The sequence below is a fragment of the Dipodomys spectabilis genome, unplaced genomic scaffold (assembly GCF_019054845.1).
Source record: "Dipodomys spectabilis isolate Male_0828 unplaced genomic scaffold, ASM1905484v1 ptg000085l, whole genome shotgun sequence".
Classification (NCBI taxonomy): Eukaryota; Metazoa; Chordata; class Mammalia; order Rodentia; family Heteromyidae; genus Dipodomys; species Dipodomys spectabilis.
Genome location: NW_024870762.1, coordinates 2,632,965 through 2,656,165, shown reverse-complemented (window position 1 = coordinate 2,656,165; position 23,201 = coordinate 2,632,965). Strand labels below are relative to the sequence as shown.

The following is a 23,201-nucleotide window of genomic DNA, read 5'->3' as shown; positions in this document are numbered from 1 at the left end:
AAATGTATCAAAGACGTACATTTAAGAGCCAGAGTTATAAACCTTATTAGAAAACAGAAGAAAAAATTATCTTTAACTTTATAATAGTTTCTTAAACATGACATCCAAAACTGGGTGCCTGTGGCTTACGCCTGTAATCCTAGCTACTCAGGAGGCTGAGGATCTGAGGATTGTACACACAGTTCAAAGCCATCCTGGGAAATAAAGTCCAGGAGACTCAAAATTCCAATCAATCACAGGAAAAGCTGGAAGTAGAGCTATGGCTTAAATGGTAGAGTGCTAGTCTTTTTTTTTTTTTGTCGGTCATGGGGCTTGAACTCAGGGCTTGAGCGCTATCCCTAGCTCTTAAGCTCAAGGCGAGCCCTCTACTGCTTGAGGCACAGCGCCACTTCCTAGACTGCTAGTCTTGAGCAAGAAGGAGCTCAAGGACCTAGGCCCAGAGTTTAAGCTCCAGAACCTGGGGAAAATGAAAGAAAGAAAGGAAGAAAGAAAGAAAGAAAGAAAGAAAGAAAGAAAGAAAGAAAGAAAGAAAGAAAGAAAGAAAGAAAGAAAGAAAGAAAGAAAGAAAGGAAGGAAGGAAGGAAGGAAGGAAGGAAGGAAGAAAGAAAGAAAGAAAGAAAGAAAGGAAGAAAGGAAGGAAGGAAGGAAGGAAGGAAAAAGAAATATGAGAGGCTGGGAAGGTGGCTCAGTGGTAGAGTGCTTGCCTTGCATGCATGAGGCCCTGGATTCAATTCCTCAACACCACATAAGCAGAAAAAGCTGGAAGTGGTGCTTGGCTCCAGTGGTAGGGTGCTAGCCTTGAGCTGAAGAGCTGAGGGACAGCGCCCAGGCCCAGAGTTCAGGCCCCATGACTGGAAAAAAAAAAAAAAGAAATATGACACTCAAAGTCCAGGCATCAAAAGAAAGAAAGATGCTGGGTGCTGGTGGCTCATGCCTGTAATCCTAGCTACTCAAGGAGGCTGAGATCTGAGGATCATGGTTCAGGGCCAGCCCAGGCAGGAAAGGCCATGAGACTCTTACCTCCAATTAACCACCAGAAAACTGGAAGTGGTGCTGTAGCTCAAGTGGTAGAGCGCTTGCCTTGAGCTCAGGGACAGTGCCCAGGCCCAGAGTTCAAGCCCTATGACTGACAAAAGAAAGATGATTAGATGTCATCAAGTTTAAAATCTTTGTGCATTAAAGGTAAATAGGAAGAGAGTGAAAAATCAAATTACATGATGGAAGAAAGGGGCTGGGAAGGTGGCTCAGCAATAGAGTGCTTGCCTCCCATGCATAAGGCCCTGGGATTGATTCCTTAGCACCACATAAAAAGAAAAGGCCAGAGTGGCACTATGGCTCAAGTGGTAGAGCACTAGCCTTGAGCTGAAGAGCTCAGGGACAGCGCCTAGGCCTAGAGTTCAAGCCTCCCCCCACAACACACACAAAGAATGGAAGAAAAAAAAATATATATATGATAAAAGTTCAATATCTAGAATGTTTAAAGAATCCCTAAACCAACAAAAAGACAAACAACCTTATGTTTAAGAAGATACAGGAAATGAATAGACATGTCTGATAAACACATGGGAAGTTGCTTATCATCTATGGTCATCATAAGGAAAATGCAAAACAAAAAGCCACAATAAGATGCTGTTTCATACCTCCTAAAAACAACGCTAATAAAAAATTTAAAACAACAAATGTTGGAGAAAATGTGAAAAACTGGAATCCCTGCATATTTCAGATGGGAATATAAAATGGCTCAGGCCCTGTAGAAAACAGTTTGCCAGCTTTTTAGAAAATGAAGCATAGGGCTGGGAATGTGGGAGTGCTTGCCTAGTATGCATGAAGACCTGGGTTCAATTTCTCAGTATCACAAAAGCAGAAAAAGCTGGAAGTGGTGCTGTGGCTCAAGTGGCAGAATGCTAGCTTTGAGCAAAAGAAGCTCAGAGACAGTGCTCAGGCCCTGAGGTCAAGCCCCGGGACTGAAAAAAGAAAAAAGAAAAGAAAAGAAAATTAAGCATAAAGCCAGTTGCTGGTGGCTCACATCTGGAATCTTACCTACTGAGGAGGCTGAAGATAATGGTTCAAAGCAGGAAAGTCCATGAGACTCTGATCTCCAATTAACCACCAAAAGCCAGAAATGGAGCTGTGGCTCAAGTGGAAGATTGTTAGGCTTGAGCATAAAAGCTCAGGGACAGAGCTCAGGTTCAGAGTTCACACTGTGCGACTAGGAAAGAAAGAAAGAAAGAAAGAGAGAGAGAAAGAAGGAAAGAAAGAAAGAAAGGAAGGGAGGGAGGGAGAGAGAGAGAAGGAAGGAAGGAAAGAAAGAAAGAAGAAAATTAAACATAATATTGGGCAAGGTACAGCACACCTGTAATTCCAACACTCAGGAGGCTAAGGTCAGAGAATTGTAAGTTCCAGGCTAATATGGGCTACATAGCCAGACCTTGCCTCCACACACAAATATAAACATAGAACTCCCATATGATCCAGCAATTCTTCTTCCAGATATTTAGATTTCTTCTAGAATTGAAAGCAGGAGCTGGACACTGGTGGCTCATGCTTGTAATCCTAGTCAGGAAGCTGAGATCTGAGAATTGAGGTTCAAAGCCAGCCCAGGTAGTAGAGTCCATGAGACTCTATCTCCAATAAACTACCAAAAAAAAAAAAAAAATGGAGCTGTAGCTTAAGGGGTAGAGTGCTAGCATTAAGCAAAAGAAGCTCAGGGACAGCACCCAGACTCTCAGTTGGAGGCAAAAAAAAAAAAAAGAATCAAACACAGGAATCCAAATAGATGCCTGTGCCAATCAAGATGGAAACAATACAAAGTATCGGTTAACAAATGGATACATTTATACAATGCATGCTTATAAGTGCTACAACACTGATGAATCTTGAAAATACTACGCTAAGTGAAGAAAGCCAATGAAGAAATACAAACATTTAATTAATACTTCAATCAATACCTTGAATAGGCAGATGAGAGCCATAGAAATTAAGAGACATCACCAGGCTGAGAGGGAGCGGATAGGATGGGGAGAGGATGGGATGGACCAGGAGACAGGAGTTACTGTTTCATTCGTACAGGGTTTTCCATTTGAGGTGATGAGAACATTTTCCAAATAAATAGTTGTGATGGTTGCATAACTTTGCCAATGTCAACAACACAGGTGAGTTGCATACTTAAAAATGGTCAAAAGAAGCTGGGAGCTGTGGCTTATGCCTGTAATTCTAGCTAATTAGGAGGCTCAAATCTGATGACATTGGTTCAAAGTCAGTCTGGGAAGGAAAGTCTGTGAAACTCTCCAACTAACCATTTAAAGCCTGAAGCGGAACTGTGTCTCAAGTAGTAAAGGACCAGCCTTGAGTGAAAACAACAACAAAAACAAAAACAAGCAAGAGCACCAGGTCATGAGTCCATGCCCCAGTATCAGCACCAAAAAAAAAAGAAAAAGAAAATCAAAACATGTTATACATGTTTTATCCCAATAAAAACAGCAATTTATTCTGTAATGAGGTCACTGAAAGATTCATGGCACAGTGTAGATTAAGAGCCCTAAACTGAGCCAGGTGCTGGTGGCTCACTCCTGTAATCCTAGCTACTCAGGAGGCTGAGATCTGAGGATCACTGTTCAAAGCCAGTCCAAGCAGGAAATTCTGTGAAACTCATCTCCAATAAACCATCAGAAACTGGAAATGGCACTGTGGCTCAAGTGGTAGAGTGCTAGCCTTGAGCTGAAGAGCCCAGGGACAGTGCCTAGGCTCAGAGTTCAAGCCCCATGAGACAGACAGACAGACAGACAGACAGACAGACAGACAGAGATAGAAGACAGAGAGACAGAGAGAGACAGAGAGAGAGAGAGCGCCCTGAACTGTAGGACCTAATAGTCACTTGTGGCAGAACCTGCTGGTGGCAAGTTAGGAGGATCTCATTCTTCTATTAATTAGTCTACCACACTGCCTTTTTTTTTTTTTTCCTGGTAAGGAGCCTGGTAATGGTAGCTCATTAAACAACATATTTATTAAATGTCACCCCTCTGTACTGGGAGAATACCCCAGGTCTGTATGCTTGCTATGACTTACGTGGGCTTGTCTCCCAGAAGCTCCTGTGCTGGGAGCTTGGTTCCCAGGGTGTTGGTGCCCAGAGGCAGTGAAACCTTTCCGAGGTGGTGTTCAGCGGGAAGTCAGTAGGCTTTGGGAGCTCTTCCCTTCCTCAGTGGACTAAGGCTGTCTCTCTGGAGTTCTACCTCTTGTGGATTAGATTAAAACCCAGAAAGCTCTTTTTTTTTTTTTTTTTTGTCAGTAGTGGGGCTTGAACTCTGGGCCTGGGCGCTGTCCCTCAGCTCTTCAGCTCAAGGCGAGCGCTCTACCACTTGAGCTACAGCGCCACTTCTGGTTTTCTGGTGGTTTATTGGAGATAGGAGTCTCATGGTCTCTCCTGCCCGGGCTGGTTTTGAACCGCGATCCTCAGATCTCAGCCTCCTGAGTAGCTAGGATTACAGGCGTGAGCCACCAGCGCCCGGCTCAGCACCAGGCTCTTTAAACTCTCTCTAGTTACCAGAATTTATCCAAATAGATCTCTCTCTCTCTCTCTTTTTAAACTCAGGGCCACAGGCTTGAAAATGTTCCACCCCTTGAACCATGCCCCTATTCCATTTATTTTATTTTATTTTTAAAATAGAGTCTCATGCTTTTGCTTGAGTTAACCTGGTACCATAATCCTCCTATCGCAGCCTTCCAAGTAACTGGTATTAAAGTGTGTTACCACCATGCCCATACCTATACTTCCTTTTATTTAGCCTCAGGTATCTTGTTCTAGCAAAAGGTCAGAAAATGAGCTAAGAAAATGCCCAAGAGGTTTATAATTAAGAAGGTGCTGCAAGACAAACCACCTAAAAACAATGGAAGGAAAATTATACAATAAACTACAGAATTCTGGGGACAGAATTTAGAGAAGTAAGAAAAAAATTGGGCAGCAAAGGAGTGTTAGGTTTTGATCCTGAGGCGCTTGGATGAAGACAGAGCAGCTGAAAGCCGGGCGCTGGCGGCTCACACCTATGATCTTAGCTACTCAGGAGGCTGAGATCTGAGGATTGTGGTTCAAAGCCAGCTTGGGCAGGAAAGTTCACAAGACTCTCATCTCCAATAAACTACTCAGAAAAGGCTGGAATTGGTGCTGTGGCTCAATAGGCAAAGCATTAGCCTTGAGCAGAAGCTCCGGGACAACACCTAGGCCTAGTTCAATCCCAAGAGCTGCAAGAAAGAAAGGAAGGAAGGAAGGAAGGAAGGAAGGAAGGAAGGAAGGAAGGAAGGAAGGAAGGAAGGAAGGAAGGAAGGAAGGAAGGAAAGAAGGGCTGGGAAGGTGGCTCAGTGGTAGAGTGCTTGCCTTGCATGCATGAGGCCCTGGGTTCAATTCCTCAGCACCACATAAGCAGAAAAAGCTGGAAGTGGCGCTGTGGCTCAGGTGGTAGAGAGCTAGCCTTGAGCTGAAGAGCTGAGGGACAGCGCCCAGGCCCAGAGTTTAGGCCCCACGACCACAAAAAAAAAAAGCAAGCAAGAAAGCAAGCAGATAAAACAGCTGAATAATGAAGACACGTACTGGCACTGGACATGGTGTCTGAAGGTGGTGATGTCGATGTCCACATTCCCAGAGGACAGGGCCCTTCTCCTATGCTCCTGTTGGAAGTTCTCCTCATTGTACACGTCTCGCTTAACATCGTAGGTGAAAGAATTTTGCTTGGATTTATAGCCATAACTTTGGGTGCTGCTCTCTTGTTGCATCATTCCTGGATGAGGAACAAACAAAACAATTTTAAAAGTCTAAATCCTCACTATTTTTTTTTTTTTTTTTTTGGTTGTTCATGGGGCCTGAACTGGGCCTGGGCGCTGTCCCTCAGCTCTTCAGCTCAAGGCGAGCGCCCTACCACTTGAGCCATAGCACCGCTTCCAGCTTTTCCCCCCCTGCTTATGTGGTGCTGAGGAATCAAACCTAGGACTGCATGCAGGTTAAGGCAAGAACTCTACCACTGAGCCATCTTCCCAGCCCTATCCTCACTATTTTTGTTGTTGCTGTTGTTTGAGCCAGAGCCTTGATATCTTTTTAAATTTTTTTTTCCAGTTCTGGGGCTTGAACGCTGGGCCTGGGCACTGTCTCTGAGCTTCTTTTGTTCAAGGCAAGCACTCTACCACTTGAGCTACAACACCATTTCTAGTTTTTTTGTTTGTTTGTTTGTTTTTTGAGTAGTTTATTGGAGGTAAGAGTCTCACAGAATTTCCTGCCTGGGCTGGCTTCCAACCATGATCCTCAGACCTCAGGTTCCTGAGTAGCTAGGATTACAGGTGTGAACCACTGGCATCCAGGTAGGTCAGAATATACACTAAGAGTATAGGCATGAATGGACCACTGTACTTGTTTCTTAGCACATTTGTGTGTGTGTTTGTGTGTGTGTGTGTGTGTGTGTGTGTGTGTGTGTGTGTGTTTTGGTCCTGGAGTTTGATCTCTGGGCTTGGGTGTTGTCCCTGCACTCTTCAGCTTAAGGCTAGCACTCTACCACTTGAGCCACAGCACCACTTCTGGTGGTTTATTGGAGATAAGAGTTGGATAAACTTTCCCAGGCTGGCTTTGAACAGCAATCTTCAGATCTCAGCCTCCTGAATAGCTAGGATGACAGGCTCTCAGGACATTTTTGGGTCTAGTCGTGGGGTCTGAACTCTGGGCTTGGGTGCTATCCCTCAGCTCTTCAGCTCAAGGCTAGCTCTCTACCACTTGAGCCACAGCGCCACTTCTGGCTTTTTTTCTTTTTGCTTATGTGGTACTGAGGAATCGAACCCAGGGCTTCATGCATGCAAGGCAAGCACTCTACCACTGAGCCACCTTCCCAGCCCCTCTCAGGACATTTTTAAGGAAACATAATTTTAATATAACAATATTTTACACTTGTATGATCATTTTACAAAACTCTTTCTAGATGTTTTACAATTGTATATTCACAAGCTGGGAGTGGGTGGCTCACCCCTGTAATCCTAGCTACTTAGGAGGTTTAGATATGAGGAGGACAGACCAAAGTCAGTCCGAGTAGGAGAGTCTGTGGAGACTCTTATCTTCAAACAACCACCAGAAAAATGGACATGGAGCTGTGGCTCAAAGTGGTTGAGTATTAGCCTTGCACCAAAAGGGTTTAGGGACAGTGCTCTGAGTTCAAGCCCCACAACTGACAAAAAAGAAAATTATATTCACAATCATCCTATCGTGAATGCAAGGTGTCATTCTCATTTTTGAAATGGAGACAACAGACTGGGTGTAGTAGCTCTCACTCATAATCTCAGTGCTTGGGAGACTGAGGCAGAAGGATTATGAGTTTGTGGCCAACCAAAAACTGCCTAGTAAAACTCTGAATCAAACAGATAAATGAACAAACAACAATAAGACAACAAAAAAATTCAAATACAGAAAAGAAAGCTCAACAGTTTAAAGCCTGGGTTGTATAATAATTAGAGTCAGGACAAGAACTCAGCTATCCTCTAAGGAAACCTTGTTTACTTTTCAATCATGTGGCTGTGTTGCAGGAAAATTATTTAAGAGGTTCAAGTCAGTGTTAATCACCAATTTTCACAGAAAATACTATAAGTGCACAATATAATGTGTCTTCTAATATCTATATTTTAAAATAGTATCCAGGGCTGGGAGTGTGGCTCAAACGGTAGACCTTAGATTCAAACTCCAATTCAATCAATCCATCAGCCAGTCAATCAAAAAAGTAGCACTTGTAATCATCCCTTCCCCTTTACTTTTCTTCACAGGTTTTTCCAGTACCTAATTTAACATTTGTCTATTTGTCTGTTTTTGTTTTTTTTTTTTTCTCCCCCCTTAAAGGTAAGGCCCTCAGAAGGCAGGACTCTGACTCTTCATAGATGTATTCCCAGGGAAAAATAATGTCTTGTAATTAGTAGGCCTTCAATGAACATAATCATCACCATCAGTGTCAACATCAGTATCATCATTATCACCATCCCAATCATTTTCATCATTATCATCACCATCACCAACATTTCCAACATCATCAACATTTGCGTCACCTGCACCTTACATTATTGAGCATTAATCATATGCCAGGCATCACATGTCTTTTTAAAAAATGTTATTCCAGCCAGGTGCCAGTGGCCCATGCCTGTAATCCTAGCTACTCAGGAGGCAGAGATCTGAGGATCACAGCTCAAAGCCAGTCCAAGCAGGCAAGGCTATGAAACTCTTATCTCCAATAAACCACCAGAAAACCAGAAGTGGCGCTGTGGCTCAAGTGGTAGAGTACTAGCCTTGAGCTGAAGAGCTGAGGGATAGTGTTCAGGCCCAGAGTTCAAGCACGGTGACCAGAAAAAAAAAAAAAAGTTATTCCATTAAATTCCCACAACCACTCTAGTATGAACATTTGTTGAACTCCAAGTGTTCTAGGGATACAAACAAACAGGCTTTACAATTTGGTAGAATAAAGATATCAAAATTCTACAGGTGGAAAAGACAGGAGTAAAGATTTATCATTGGCCTGCTCTATGTATGTCAGGCCCTTCCATAGGGTGGGTTCTGTTGCTTTCCAGGTATATTTAACTATGTTCACCTTAATAAGCTCTTCAGAGTCTCAAGTAATTAACAGCCACAAGTTGAGCCCAATTTTTCTGATTGTAAAATAGATGTAAAATGTAGATGTCACATTGATCAAGATGCATCCTATCATAAAATGACATGTTAAATTGAAACCCTTTGTACAACTACTTAAAGATTTTTAAAAGCTGAGGAAAAAAAACCCTAAGCATATATAATTCTATCAAACACCCCATTTGCTTGTTGCTACCTAGGTTTGTGTGGGGAATATATGAGATTACAGAAATGTCATAAGCAAAGAGAAGTCTGTCTAGTGGCTAAAGATGAATGATTAAGGGGACAGTCCACTGACCATCAGACACATAAACAAGGGACATTTTTTTTTTCTGGTGCTGGGCCTGGGGTTTGAACTCAGGGACTGGGTGCTGTCCCTGGGCTTTATTTGCTCAAGGTTATCACTCTACCACTTAAACCACAGCTCCACTCCCAGCTTTTTGGTGATTAATTGGAGATAAGCGTTTCATGGACTTTCCTGTCCAGGCCATAATCCTTAGATTTCAGCCTTTGGGAGTAGCTAGAATAACAAGTGTGAGCCTCCAGCATCTAGCTGACAAATTCTTTTGATGCTGCAGGGTGAGTGCAATGCCAAGGAGACGCTCTGGAGTAGGACCTACTATTGGGTTGAGGAATGGAGGCTTCTAGAAGGATCCATGGGATGTTTAAGTAGGATTTGATGGAAGGGAAAGGGGAAGGGCGGCGGAGGTGGGGGGGACATGGCAGGAGTTCAATCAGAAGGGACAAAATAAACAAAAGCTGCGCGTTCTCAAAGAGGAGCCGCCACTGGGGTGAGGCCTGAGGAGAAAGATGGGGTGGGCAGTGAGGCCCCAGCACCAGAACCCCAGATTAGCAAATCAGAAAGGATTAGGCCTGCAGAGCACTCACGTTGCCTCTAGTCATAGCTCACACAGAAACAATACCTGAGAGGTAAGCTCCCAGGAACCGCTGTCATGCACTCATTCATTGCGCAAACATTGACCAGCCTGGCCCCGTGGCTAACCGACTCAGTCTCCGCCCTGGGACCCGCCAGGGCCTGGCCGCTCTCCACCTGCAGACGTCTTCGGATCGCCGTTCACTTGGTTCCCCGGTGGGGGCGGGAGTTCGGGCGCTGGGGTCCCACACAGCTCGGGCCTGGTGGGCGGCCCTGCGGACACCGACGCCGCCCTCCGGCAGTTCCCGAGCCGTTGCGGCCCGAACCCGCCAGGCGTTCCGGGAGGGCGGGAGACAAGGGGGGCGAGGAAAGGGAGGGAGCTGACATCTAGGAGAGGTGGTACTTGTCGGATCTCTTCACACAAGGGTGGGGGAGCTGTTTGGTAATTGTTCCGGCTATAGAAATAACGACAGAGAAAGAGTTCGCTTCTGCTCATTGTAACAACATCGCTTGGTGACAGTGGGCACAGGCACGGGGTTACATTTCCACTATGCACATCCATAATTGTTCTCAGTTTTTCCAAACGTCTGTATTATGTGGGAATGTAGAACAAGAATACTCTAGGCTGGATGAACAGTAGCCTAAAAGGTAGACAGACTTGCTTTAATACCACAGTGCCCAGAGACACCCCCCCCCCAGCCCCCTATTCTTAATTCAAGGAGGTATGAATTAAATCCTCTTCCTAGATAAAGAGGATTTATAGGGAAGGATCCATTTCAAACGTGCTTCTTAGAGGGGAGACAGCAGATTTTGCTGTATGGAAACCACATATCCACATTATAAAAATAAAATCTGGATGTTTACTTCTAACTTATCCAGTTAAGACTCTGTGTGTGTGTGTGTGTGTGTGTGTGTGTGTGTGTGTGTAGGGGGGCGAGGGCGGGAATCTGCTTCTTAAACTCTCAGGGTCATTCTGCAGGCCCAAGGTTAAGAGCTTGTGGGAAAGGTTTTGGGGAACATTTCAGCTTCGGTGCAGGTCTGATATTTGCCTGAGGCCGATTTCGTCAGAATCCCGGGAAGTCAGTCATCCGTCCTTGAGCAGATGGGAATGCAACCACGGCGTTCCGGACAGATGGAGCCGATCTCTTCGTGCAAGTATTTCTTGGAAATTGCAGGTTCCAGTAAGCAGGTGGTGCAGCTGCCGCCGACTGCTCGGCAGTTCAAAGATCCTGTGGCAAGGTTCCCAGCACTGTCACTATGGCTTTCCGCCACGGAGCCAGGCCCTTCGCCCCGCCGACCACGAAGAGGCGCGCGCGGCCTGTGCGGCAAGCGCCGCTCCTCCGCCGCCGCCTCCTCCACCTCCGCGACACCGCTGGCGCGCCCAGAAGGAGAACAGTCCCCGAGAGTTCCGGCCTCCGCTCTCCAGCTGTTTGCTCTTGTCTCGCGAGAACTGTGTCTCCTCCTTTTCTCGGTAGCGCTCTCCTCCCCCCCTCCCATGGGCGGGGGCGAGGGGCGGGGGTGTTCCATATTGGGTAAGATCTCGGCCCACGGAGAGTCCCTGGAGCTGTTCTCGCGAGAGTACGGCGGGAGGCTCCTGCTCTCTGGCTTGCGGGTTGGCGACCACTGAAGCCCGGTCGAGTGCTGTGGCGGGGCCGGTGTCGTGCGGTGCCCCCCGCCGTCGGCCTGGTCCGCGAGCTGCTGCAAGGAGGCGGCGCTGGGCGCAGCCTCGACCCTCCACAGTGTGCTCCTGCCCTTAGCCGGGCTCTCCCTGCTCGCTGAGGAGCGCGCAGCCGCTGCCGCTGACAGGGGCCGCGCGCGGGAGTCCGCGGGGTCGCAGCCACCCCTGCGAGGGCGGCCGGCGCGGGGCTCCCCCGCCACCCGGGCGAGCCACCGGAGCCGGGCAGTGGGGACGGGTGCAGGCCGGGGCCCCGTGGGCCCCCTGGAAGATGTCTCAGGAGAGGCCCACGTTCTATCGGCAGGAGCTGAACAAGACCATCTGGGAGGTGCCGGAGCGGTACCAGAACCTGTCCCCGGTGGGCTCCGGCGCCTACGGCTCTGTGTGGTGAGTGTCGCCGGCCCGGGGCTGCGGCGGGCTGCCCCCCACCCCCATGCACGCCCGCGGTCCAGGCCTGTTCCGACGTCCCCGTGGCTCAGCGATGCGCCCAGCGGCAGGAATTTTTCCTCAGGGCTGGGCATCGCTACCCCCCTGAGCCCGGCCTGCCCTGCACCCCGCACGCTGGCTGTACACCAGAGAGGCGGCCAGCCGCGTGCACCACCACGCAGGTCCGCAGTGGGCGGAAGGTGGTGTGCTCAGCCCTGGCTCCCACCCCGCGCCTTTCCTTCTTGGTGTGCCGCTCCTCTGGGGGGATTGGAGTGTGTGTGTTGTGGGGGAGTGGGAATCGCGGGAAGCGAAGGCCTCCCTGCAGCCATGGAGCAGAAGGACCCTTTCCCGGGCCACCCGGGGCTCCAGAGCTTGCCTAGGTTGCTGCTGGGAGGAGCAGGAGGGCGAAGCCCGATCAGTAGATTGTGGTCATCTGAACGAAACTGAAGGGCAAAGGCGCTCCCTCCCGACCTTTATAATAATAACAACAACAATTATTATTATTATTATTATTGCAAGCCTCTGTCGAAATCTCGTTTATGAATTCGCACTTGTGTTAGCAGCGGTCCACAGAGCTTAAAATACCGACTTTATCTCGGGAGCGCGGTGCCAGCTTGAGTGGTGTGTTTCCGATTCGGTTGAAAGCGTATTTCCTTTTCGGGGAGGGCCGGTGGCTGAGCCTGCGAGAGCCCTCCCTGCATGCAGCTTGAGAAACTGGGAGCCTCTGGGTAGACACATTGTACCTTCTGCTCATTTAAGTATTGTTTGACAAAACACTTTTCTCCTGTGGAGCAATCGTGATTCCGATCTGCTGGGCGCCCTCAAGATCAAAGTTATTAACAGTGCTGGGAGGTATTATAAATATTTTAAAATTTAGATAATTCCTGAATATAGTTTGGTGTCTCACATTCCCCCTCCCCCTCCCCCCCACCAAAGTCCCTTGGAGGCTTTGCAGGGAACCTTATCTTCATGTATGGCCTGAGGTACACGATTGTTTTCGTGAGGAACATAAGCAAAGCAAAGGAAGAATAAGTTTCCAGCTTTAATTTACACTGGGTGTTTTAAATTAAATCCATGCCATAAAATTTCCAGACCTGGACTATTCTACCAATTTTCCAAGTTTTATAACCGTATTTTAGACTTAATGATTTGAGGCGCTCCTGATGTGAAACTAAATATCGGATTTAACCCTTAGCTTTTTCTGTCTTTATATTTTATGTGCATGCATTATTTTTAAAAAAGAGCCTGTGATGTGCTTATTGTTTCAGAATAAATTCCAGGGGGCTTCTGGATATGTTAACCTTTAAATACTATTCCCGTGTTTTTTAAAGTACAGCATGAATTTCCTGTTTGGTAGAATCTTCTGGGTAATTGTGATTGTGCAATTGTTCTGCAACAGATCGAATTGCATTCTCTCGTTCAAGCTGCTCAAGTTATGTTGCAAATGGCACCCTGTGCCTATTTTATATATAGATATAGATATAGATAGATATTTAAGGGAATTTGCAACATTTTACATTCAGTATATATACTTGTTGATTTGTTCATTTTTACAGATGTATTTGGATCAGCTCTCCTTAATATATATCTCCATTATTCATTATTGAACTGACACATTAATAGAGTATCAGGTTTTTGTTTCCAGTGTTGAGTGATATGGAAGAATACTCAACTATCCAGAGTGTAGGTTAACTTTAACAAGTTAAAATTGCAAAGTTTACTACCATTGGTGGCGGGAAAGAGGTCTAGATTTTTCGGGAAGTGCCATTAACATAAACTCCATATTTCTTTTGTTTTGTGCCTTTCTGTCAGTATCTGACAACTTTGAAAGTACTTTTGCTAGATATAGATTTTTCTTTGTCTCAATATTAGGTTAATAGATCTATTTTTTTTGGGGGGGGGGGGTCCGGTCATGGGGCCTGAACTCTGGGCCTGGGCGCTGTCCCTCAGCTCTTCAGCTCAAGGCTAGCGCTCTACCACTTGAGCCACAGCGCTACTTCTGGCTTTTTTTTCTTTTTTTTTTTGCTTATGTGGTGCTGAGGAATCAAACCCAGGGCCTCATGCATGCAAGGCAAGCGCTCTACCACTGAGCCACCTTCCCAGCCCAATAGATCTATTTTTTTTATAAGGTTCAAAAAGGTATTCAGAAGTCTGTTGCTGGCTCTGTTGTCTCCCTTAGAAGCTGCCACTGTTAAATTTCTTGTCTTTTCAGGAATTTTTTTGCCCTTTTGTGTGTGTGTGTGTGTGTGTGTGTGTGTGTGTGTTATTTCTACTGCTGTAACAGGAAAAGACAGTTGACTGTAAACAAATGTTTCAGACTGCAGATCCCAGAATTTAGATTTGAGTTATTTCATTCAGAATACTGTAGTTATTTTAAGTTGTTCTTTCAGCTAGCAACTTTTCAGGAATGAATGACAGAAAATGTGTTTGAAACTTCTCTTTGAATCTACTTTGAGGTCTTTGCTACTTTCCTAAATCATCTTCGCTTTGAAAGCAGGTTTGATGTTAAGGAATAACAAAGTCAATCTGAATACAGATAACAGAAGGAATTTAGACTCAAACCTGATGAAAAAGATAAGCCCATTTGGGGATGGTGTTTTATGTCAGATAGGAGTTATAACTCCTACTGGACCTGAGGTCTGTTGGAGGAAAAAAACCACTGAGAATTTTGCCTCTGCCGGGGGCTCACATTTGTAATCCTAGCTACTCAGGAGGCTGAGATCTGAGGATCGCAGTTCAAAGCCAGGCTGGGCAAGAAAGTCTGTGAGACTCTTATCTCCAATTAACCTCCAGAAAACTGGAAGTGGCACTGTGGCTCAAGTGGTAGAACATGTGCCATTAGCTGAAGATCTGAGGGACAGCGCCCAGGCCCAGAGTTCAAGACCAACAACAAATAAAAAAACTGAATTTTATTTTAAGGCTTACAACATTGGAGAAATAGCTTCCCAATTTTGTTACTCTGAGCATTATACTTTGTTACACTTTGATGTGTAACTTTTTTTAAAGTATGGAGCCTACTTTTATTTTGTACTATGTAGAAAAAAGAAACAGCTTGTAGAATAACCAACTATGACTCAAAGGTCAAACAAACTAGAATTTTGAGAACTGATAGTCTTCCAAGTGTCTTTCTTTCTAAAAGGGTAAGGAAACTATTAGGAACTTTGTTTTTAAGGAACTTTGTTCTTTCCCTGTGAGGGGAAATGAAGCAAAATTGTTTAAGACTAAGTTGTTGCAAGGCATTGTTTTTGTGGTTTTGGGAAGAATCTTTGTGGTGAGTTTAAGGAAATATAAACAGGAACTTAAGTGCCTTTCCTCTGGGGTAAGGTTTTTCCAGTCTCTTGCTGTTGACTAAAAATGGGAACACTGGTAACCATAAAGTGGGAGGTGAAGCCAGGTCCCGGTGGCTCACACCTGTAATCCTAGCTCCTCAGGAGCCTGAGATATGAGGATCACTGTTCAAAGCCAGCCTGGGCAGGATAGTTCATGAAAGTCTTATCTCCAATAAACCACTAGAAAACCGGAAGTGTTGCTGTGGCTCAAGTGGTACAAAGTACGCCTTTAGCTGAAGAGCTCAGGGACATGCTCCAGCCCAGAGTTCAAACCCCATGATTAAGAAAAGGATGGGGAGTGAGATTTGAAGATTACTCCTAGATCATATTTAACTATTTGTTCAGTAATATCTATCACCAGGCTCAGACCTATAATCTAGCTACTCAGGAAGTTGAGCTCTGGGGATCATGGTTCGAATATAGCCTGGATAAGAAAAGTCCGTGAGATTCTTACCTCAAATTAACCAAAAAAGCCAGGCACCGGTGGCTCACGCCAGTCAGTAATCCTAGCTAATCAGGAGGCTGAGATCTGAGGATTGTGGTTCAAAGCAAGCCTGGGCAGAAAAGTCCGTGAAACTCTTATCTCCAATAAACCACCAGAAAACCAGAAGTGGCGCTGTAGCTCAAGTGGTAGAGCGCTCACCCTGAGCTGAAGAGCTGAGGGACAACGCTCAGGCCCAGAGTTCAAGCCCCATGACTGACAAAAAGAAGAAGGAAGAAGAAGAAGAAGAAGAGATATATGGAGGTGGAGCTGTGGTTTAATGGTAGAAAAAGTTCAGGGACAGTGCCCAGGCCCTGAGTTTAAGCCCCAGGACTGGCACACAAAACAAAGTAAAACAAACAAAACAAACTATGGGCCAATAGCTGGCTAGATTCTTGAGGTAGAGTGTTAAACAAGATAATCCATTCCCTTATAGACTTTGTATCCTAGTGGGTTTAATTATCATATTTTATGGGTTGCTTACTATGTTTAAGGTATTATACTGAGTATTTTACATTTATCATCAGCATATAAAATGTATAACAAAACTTTTAGAACCAGGCACTGGTGGCTCATGTCTGTAATCCTAGCTTCTCAAGGTGGCTGAGATCTGAGGACCACAGTATCAAGCTGGCTAGTGCAGAAAAGTCTGTGAGACTCTTTCAGCAAAAAGCTGGAAATGGAGATATGGCTCAAGTGATCCTCATATCTCAGCCTTCTGAGTAGCTAGGATTACCAGTGATGCTACCCAGCTAGTATTCTGCTTTGGATTTCCTGCTAGTTTATCCTCTGAGATGATCTGTGTTTATGGTGCTGACCCTGGAGCTTAGGATTCAAAGGTAGAATTTGTCTGACTAGATCACGCTCACATTCATATCAGCTGACATTTTGGTGGGATTTCTGCAGTTAAATTTTTTTTTTTAAGCCGGGGATCGGTGGCTCACACTTGTAATCCTAGCTACTCAGGCTGAGATCTGAGGATCATGGTTCAAAGCCAGCCCAGGCAGGAAAATCTGTGAGATTTTTTTTTTCTTTTTTCTTTCTTTTTTTTTTTTTGGGGGGGGGGGGGGTCTAGTCATAGGCCTGAACTATGGGCCTGGGCACTGTCCCTCAGCTCTTCAGCTCAAGGCTAGTGCTCTACCACTTGAGCCACAGTGCCACTTCTGGCTTTTTTTTCCTGCTTATGTGGTGCTGAGGAATCGAACCCATGGCCTCATGCATGCAAGGCAAGCACTCTACCACTGAGCCACCTTCCCAGCCCTCTGTGAGACTTTTTTTTTGTTCTTTTTGGGTCCAGTCATGGGGCCTGAACTCTGGGCCTGGGCACTGTCCCTCAGCTCTTCAGCTCAAGGGTAGCGCTCTACCACTTGAGCCACAGCGCCACTTCTGGCTTTTTTCTTTTTGCTTATGTGGTGCTGAGGAATCGAATCCAGGGCCTCAGGCATGCAAGGCAAGCATTCTACCACTGAGCCACCTTCCCAGCCCCCCTCTGTGAGACTCTTATCTCCAATAAACTACCAGAAAACTGAAAGTGTCACTGTGGCTCAAGCAGTACAGCGCTCGCCTTGAGCTGAAGAGCACAGGGACAGCGCCCAAGCTCTATGACCTACCAAAAAAAAAAATTTCTGGGAATGTGACTTAGTGGTAGAGTGCTTACCTAACGTGCATGAAATCCTGGGTTCAGTTCTTCAGTACAGCATACACAGAAAAAAAAGAGTGGTGCTGTGGCTCAGGGACAGTGCCCAGGCACTGAGTTCAAATCCCAGGAATGGCAAAACAAACAAACAACTTTTTATTCAAAGCATTATTAACCAGTCCATAGAGACAACCTCTTTCTTTCCCTTCTTTTCTTTCTTTCTTTCTTTTCTTTTTTTCTTTCTTTCTTCCTTTCCCTCCCTCCCTTCCTCCCTCCCTCCCTCCCCTCTCCCCCTCCCTCCCTTCCTTCCTTCCTTCCTTCATTTCTTCCTTCCTTTCCTTCTTGTGCTAAGGATTGAACCAAGTCCTTGATCACGCTAAGCACATGCTCTTCACTGAGCTGTACTCCTAGCCTCAAGGCTGATATCGGTAACTCAGTTTTCTAGATGAGGAACTGTACTCAGTCATTAAAGAGATGATGTGCTTTGGTTTGGGGCTTGGGGTTTCAGCACTGTAAGTTAGTCTCCTTTCCTCCAGATGTGGCTTGCTGAAGTTGTAGCTCCTCCTCTTGTACATACAGTCCCTTGCAGTGTAGAGTTGTAACAGTTGTGATGGTAGGAAAGCACAAATATCATTGTCCTGCTAATTTGAGGATCATGACTTAATCCATTAAAGGCTTCCCTCAAAAATGAGTTCAATGGGCTGGGAAGGTGGCTCAGTGGTAGAGCGCTTGCCTTGCATGCATGAGGCCCTGGGTTCGATTCCTTAGCACCACATAAGCAAAAAGAAAAAAGCTGGAAGTGGCGCCGTGGCTCAAGTGGTAGAGCACTAGCCTTGAGCTGAAGAGTTGAGGGACAGCGCCCAGGCCCAGAGTTCAGGCCCCATGACCGGACTCCCCCCCCCCCCCCCCCCCAAAAAAAAAAAGATGAGTTCAACACCCAGATTAAGGTTTACTTATTTATTTATTTTTTATTTATTTTTGGTTGGTCCTGGGGCTTGAGCTCTGGGCCTGGGCACTGTCTCTGAGCTCTTCAGTTCAAGGCAACTGCCCTACCACTTGAGCCACAGCATCACTTTCAGTTTTCTGGTGGTGAATTGGAGATAAGAGTCTCACAGATTTTCCTACCTTGGCTGGGCTTTGAACCTCAATCCTCAGATCCCTGAATTTATGAGTTCTATTCATTTAGAGTTCTTCAGCTATACATTTTTGTAAAGTTGGGGCTGTCTGACATGTTTGTGCTATGTATGTATGAGATATAAAAAGAAATAGTCATGTCTCCTATGCCTTTGAATGTACATCAGATTTTTGCTATGTATATGAGTTTTGCACAGACTGATATGTTCCAAAGAGGTCTAATTACTGTAGTGCATAATTCACCTTGCTGTTAAGGGGGCTCCCTGACTTGGAACCTAATAACTTCCTTTCATGTTTGCCTTACACTTGGAAGTCATGTCTATTGTTGTTGTTGGTGGTGGTGGTGTTTTCTGGACAAAGAGGACAAAAAGCACAAAACCTTTTAAAATTTGTAAGTGTACTTTGTAAAAGAAACTTTCAGTATTAGAAGTAAGTTAGTTTAAAAAAAAAGCATTATGTTAGTGTGGTCTTTGCACAGTGCTTCCATAAATTAAAGTGTGCTAAGGAATTTCCATTGTTCAAGCATTTCAGGAATTAAGGGAAAGACAAAGATTGTGGTTTGTAAATTCTGCACTCTACACATGTGTTTGGCTTCAGGCTGATTGTGGGACAGAAGTGATAAAAGTGGCTTTGGGCAAATGGGTAGATTGAGGTGATATTTTCTTCAGTGTCCAGGATTGCAGAAGGAACAGGGCCCGGTTCATGTTCTCTTTCTGAGGACATGACTGCAGGTTATAGAATTATTACGACTGGGTTGGTCTTTGGTACTGGATGTGTACTATGAACAAGCACACTCTTGCATACCCTTAAGAAGCTGTATTAAGACAATAGTGGAGGTGGGCAGTAGCAGCAATATTGGTAGTGTATCCGATGGTGAATGCTGTGGAGAAAGTAAAACATGAGAAGAGAGTGCTGGTGATCAAACCCAGGGCCTCCTTTGCACATGCTAGGACTGCTTTGCCCCTGAGCTCCATTCCTAGTCCCCTGGGTTGTATTGCTAAGCAGGTTGGGCAGGTATGCCTTACTGATAACAGTTGAGGGGAAGACCTAAGGAGATGATTATTACACTGGTTGGACATGGGTTGGGGATGGAAGAGCCTCCTAGGCTGGGAGATTAGCCAATGCACAGAGCCCTGGGCAAACCTTGTGCTGCAGGAATAGCTCAGAGAGCAGCATGACTACAGCTGAATGAATCAGGGTCTAAATACTAGGTGAGTGAGTGAGTGGTGGTAGAGAGTTGGGGGGGATTGCAGCTGTGCAGGAAACCTTTATGTCTTAATTTGCCTTTGTAAGAAGTGTGACTTTTACTTGTGGATGGTTATAGACAGATAGGATGTAACTTGGATTTTAACACATCAGTCTACTCTTACATCCTTCCTCATCTTCTTCATTTATTATTATTATTATTATTTTCCTTTCTATTCTTTACCAGATGAGGTGCTATTTGTAGCTCAAGGTAGAACGAGAGGAGTAGATGACTGAGTACAGAGCCCAGTCTATACATACAATTCTCATTCCAACAGTCCCAGTATAGGTGTTGGGTCCTGGAAATTCATGTACTTCATTCCAGCTCTAAATAATATAGGCTTCTCTTTTCCAGGTTTTCATTGCCAGAAGTAAGGGAGCAAGGAGATTAGCTCTAGGGTTCAACTGAACAAAGATTATTAGCCTGCTGGCAGCATTTCCTAGCAGTTTTGGCTTTTAGGATTGTTCTTACCACTAGCTCCTTTTTTTGTTGCCAGTCCTGAACTCAGGGTCTGGGCACTATCCCTGAGCTTCTTTTGCTCTAGGCTAGTGCTCTACCGCTTGAGCCACAGTGCCACTTCTGGCTTTTTCTGCTTATGTGGTACTGAGGAATTGAACCCAGGGCTTCATGCATGCTATGTAAGCATTCTACCGCTGAGCCACATTCCCAGCCTACTGGCTCCTATTTTATTTTATTTTTTTTTTTTTTGGGTCCGGTCGTGGGGCCTAAACTCTAGGCCTGGGCACTGTCCCTCAGCTCTTCAGCTCAAGGCTAGCACTCTACCACTTAAGCCACAGCGCCACTTCCGGCTTTTTTTTTTTTTTTTTTGTCGGTCATGGGGCTTGAACTCTGGGCCTGGGCGCTGTCCCTCAGCTCTTCAGCTCAAGGCGAGCGCTCTACCACTTGAGCTACAGCACCACTTCCGGTTTTTCTGGTGGTTTATTGGAGATAGGAGTCTCACGGTCTCTCCTGCCCGGGCTGGCTTTGAACCGCGATCCTCAGATCTCAGCCTCCTGAGTAGCTAGGATTACAGGCGTGAGCCACCAGCGCCCGCCCTTTTTTTTTTTTTTTTCCTTTTTGCTTATGTGGTGCTGAGGAATCGAACCCAGGGCCTCGAGCATGCAAGGCAAGCGCTCTACCACTGAGCCACTTTCCCAGCCCCCTATTTTATTTTATTTTGTTTTATTTTATTTTATTTTTGGGTCCAGTCATGGGGTCTGAACTCTGGGCTTAGACGCTGTCCCTCAGCTCTTCAGCTCAAGGCTACCACTCTACCACTTGAACCACAGCGCCACTTCTGGCTTTTTTTTTCTTTTTGCTTATGTGGTGCTGGGGAATCGAACCCAGGGCCTCATGCATGCAAGGCAAGCGTTCTACCACTGAGACACCTTCCCAGCCCCTTGGCTCCTACTTTAAAGGCCGATCTTACCTTCTCTAACATTTAAGCATTTATGAATAATATCATTTTGCCTTTGACTCTGTGTCTTCTTTACACTAATCTCTCTTTCATAATTTTAGTAGACATTGGACTGTTGTTCCCTGCCACTAATGCTTGACTATAAGGCCCCAGGGACTTGTCTGTTAAATAGACCATGTAGTTAGAATCTACAGAGAAGTCACCTTACAAAAACCCCTACTATTTATTGTCTTCCCTGCCTTTACAGATATAAGCTCTTCTCCTTCATCAAAGCCTTCCCCCTTTTACTGCTCTATCGTCTGGTTGCAGAAAGTGAGTTTTCCTGCCCAAACACAGATTCCCAAGGCAACGTAACAAAAAGGTAATAGAACAAATGTTTATTTTGTCTAGACCTGCTGTCTGACTAACTTTAGACCCTGAACATGTTGGTTCCTGTTACTTTGAATGGTGTGGTTACAGGTTTTCTTGTTGCTCTAGAAACCTCCTCTTAGTCCTTAGTGGTATTCTCACTGTGCTTGTGACATGAAGGAAGGTGTGTGTGTGTGTAAGGGGGGGAGAATGGATGAGAGGAGCACACACTGATTATGTGATAGGCAATGATTGTGTTTTGAAGCTTATGATCCAGAGAGTAATGTCTCTACCACATATGACCACACCAAAATAAAATACATGAACACTCACACACATACACACATATACACACTGTCCCCTTTGTTTCTATAAACTCATTATTTAGATAGTGCCAGGCATCATTTACAGAGATTTTAAAAAGCAGGAAGGATTACCTTTGGATGTCCTTTGTAGCTTTTTGAAATTCTTTTAGTTTAAATTTTCATCTCAACTCTACCTTTGTCCCTTCTTCCCTCCTTTCCTCCTCCTTCTCACTAGGAGAGTTCTTTACCCCCAAACCATACCTTCAATCCTTTTTTTACTGTTTTTTTTTTTGAGATAAGGTCTTGCTTCCTGCCCAGGCATGTGCCTGGTCTGTGATCCTCCTACTTTGGGATTCCTGTCCTAGCTGGGATGACAGTGTGCATCACCATACCTAGCTTCTGCTGTTGAAATGAAGTTTTATACACTTTGCTTCCTAGGTTGGCTTGGAAATGGGATCCTTCTAATCTCAGCCTCCCACTTAGCTAGAGTGACAAGCACATGCTACTGTTGCCTCCCAGATAGCAGCTACGAAGGGGTCTTATGAACTTTTCTGCCTATGCTGGCTTGAACTGCAATCCTTCCCAATCATAGTCTTCCAAGTAGCTAGGATTACAGGCTAAAGCACTTCAAATATATATATATAGTTGTTTTTTTTTTTTTTTTAGATTTTTCTATGTGTCTCCCAAATTTAGTAACATAGTAATCACTTTTTACATCTAGAGCAGTGTTAGGCCAGGTTCTGTGCTAGACATCTGTGTCAGAAGCCTTTCACTCTGGTGGTTCAGATCTAGAAAGTGACAGCATCAGCATGTGCCCATGAGAAGTGAGAAAATCCCCAGACTCCTTTTGATCTGGACAGGGCACCAGGAAAAGTAGAGAAGGACTAGGAGGGAGAAAGGCCCCTGGGTCCTTTGCCTCTCCTTGTGCTTTCGCTTGAATTATGTTTGTGTCTTCTCATCTAAATTTCATGGTCTGTCATCACACCCTTCCTGTGACTCTCGGCTTGTAGATCTTAATGACTTCCTAGAAGTTATTGCCTTATTCTTAATGTCTACAATAGCTACGCCCCCTGCTTAGCTTTTCAATTTAGGGCTTTAGCTAGCTTGGACCTTCTTGAACTTAGGCTTCCTATGTACATTTTCTTCTCTAGCTACCAGATGATGGCGAAAATCCTGGTTATCTTTCTGATTCAGTGTAAGAAAAATGACTCCCCATTGACCAATATAATAATTGGTAGTGGAGTATTGGTGCTGGTGTTCTGTCATTCCCTTACTTGACATTACAAAATTCAGCTTGCCTCATTTTCTGATTTTTAGTTTAGCGTTCTAAGTGCTTTAAGCATAGAATTTATTTGCTTTGAAATGAGAAATCTCAGTATAAAATGATACAGATGGTAGAGCAAAAGGGAAAAACAACAAATTAAGAGCATTAGCCCTAAGTACTATGAGCATCTATTAAGTTAGGTTTACATTTCCAAACATAGTATAAACAAAAGCTACTCAAATCTGTGGCCATTTGGAATGGAATAATAGTTTGTTGTGAAGTCTGGCTTGTGCATTTATGTTTGTCAGTATCCCAGTCTCCTACCCTCAAGATACCAGTAGCAGTTTCTAGTTGTTACAACCAAAAAGGTTCATAGATGGCTTGTAGAAATGTTATGTAACTGTAGGTACTTAGATTAATTGGTCCTAGTAAAA

The 23,201-nt window shown here is 45.0% G+C and overlaps 2 protein-coding genes across 3 annotated transcripts in view; one reads left to right on the top strand and one right to left on the bottom strand.

Moving 5' to 3' along the window:
* Positions 1-9,625, bottom strand: part of Slc26a8 (solute carrier family 26 member 8) — a 57,894-nt gene extending 48,269 nt beyond the window's left edge. Inside the window, exons 1-2 of the mRNA XM_042684182.1 lie at positions 9,556-9,625; positions 5,582-5,768 (exon numbers count right to left, since the gene is read on the bottom strand). Of these exons, the coding sequence (XP_042540116.1) occupies positions 5,582-5,766 (185 nt within the window). The 5' untranslated portion in view covers positions 5,767-5,768; positions 9,556-9,625. The remainder of the gene's footprint in view (positions 1-5,581; positions 5,769-9,555) is intronic.
* Positions 9,626-11,095: 1,470 nt separating this feature from the next.
* The window catches only part of Mapk14 (mitogen-activated protein kinase 14), a 61,715-nt gene continuing 49,609 nt past the window's right edge, over positions 11,096-23,201 (top strand). For both annotated transcript variants that reach the window (XM_042684361.1, XM_042684360.1), the window contains exon 1: positions 11,096-11,568. In XM_042684361.1, the coding sequence (XP_042540295.1) occupies positions 11,453-11,568 (116 nt within the window). In that variant the 5' untranslated portion in view covers positions 11,096-11,452. The remainder of the gene's footprint in view (positions 11,569-23,201) is intronic.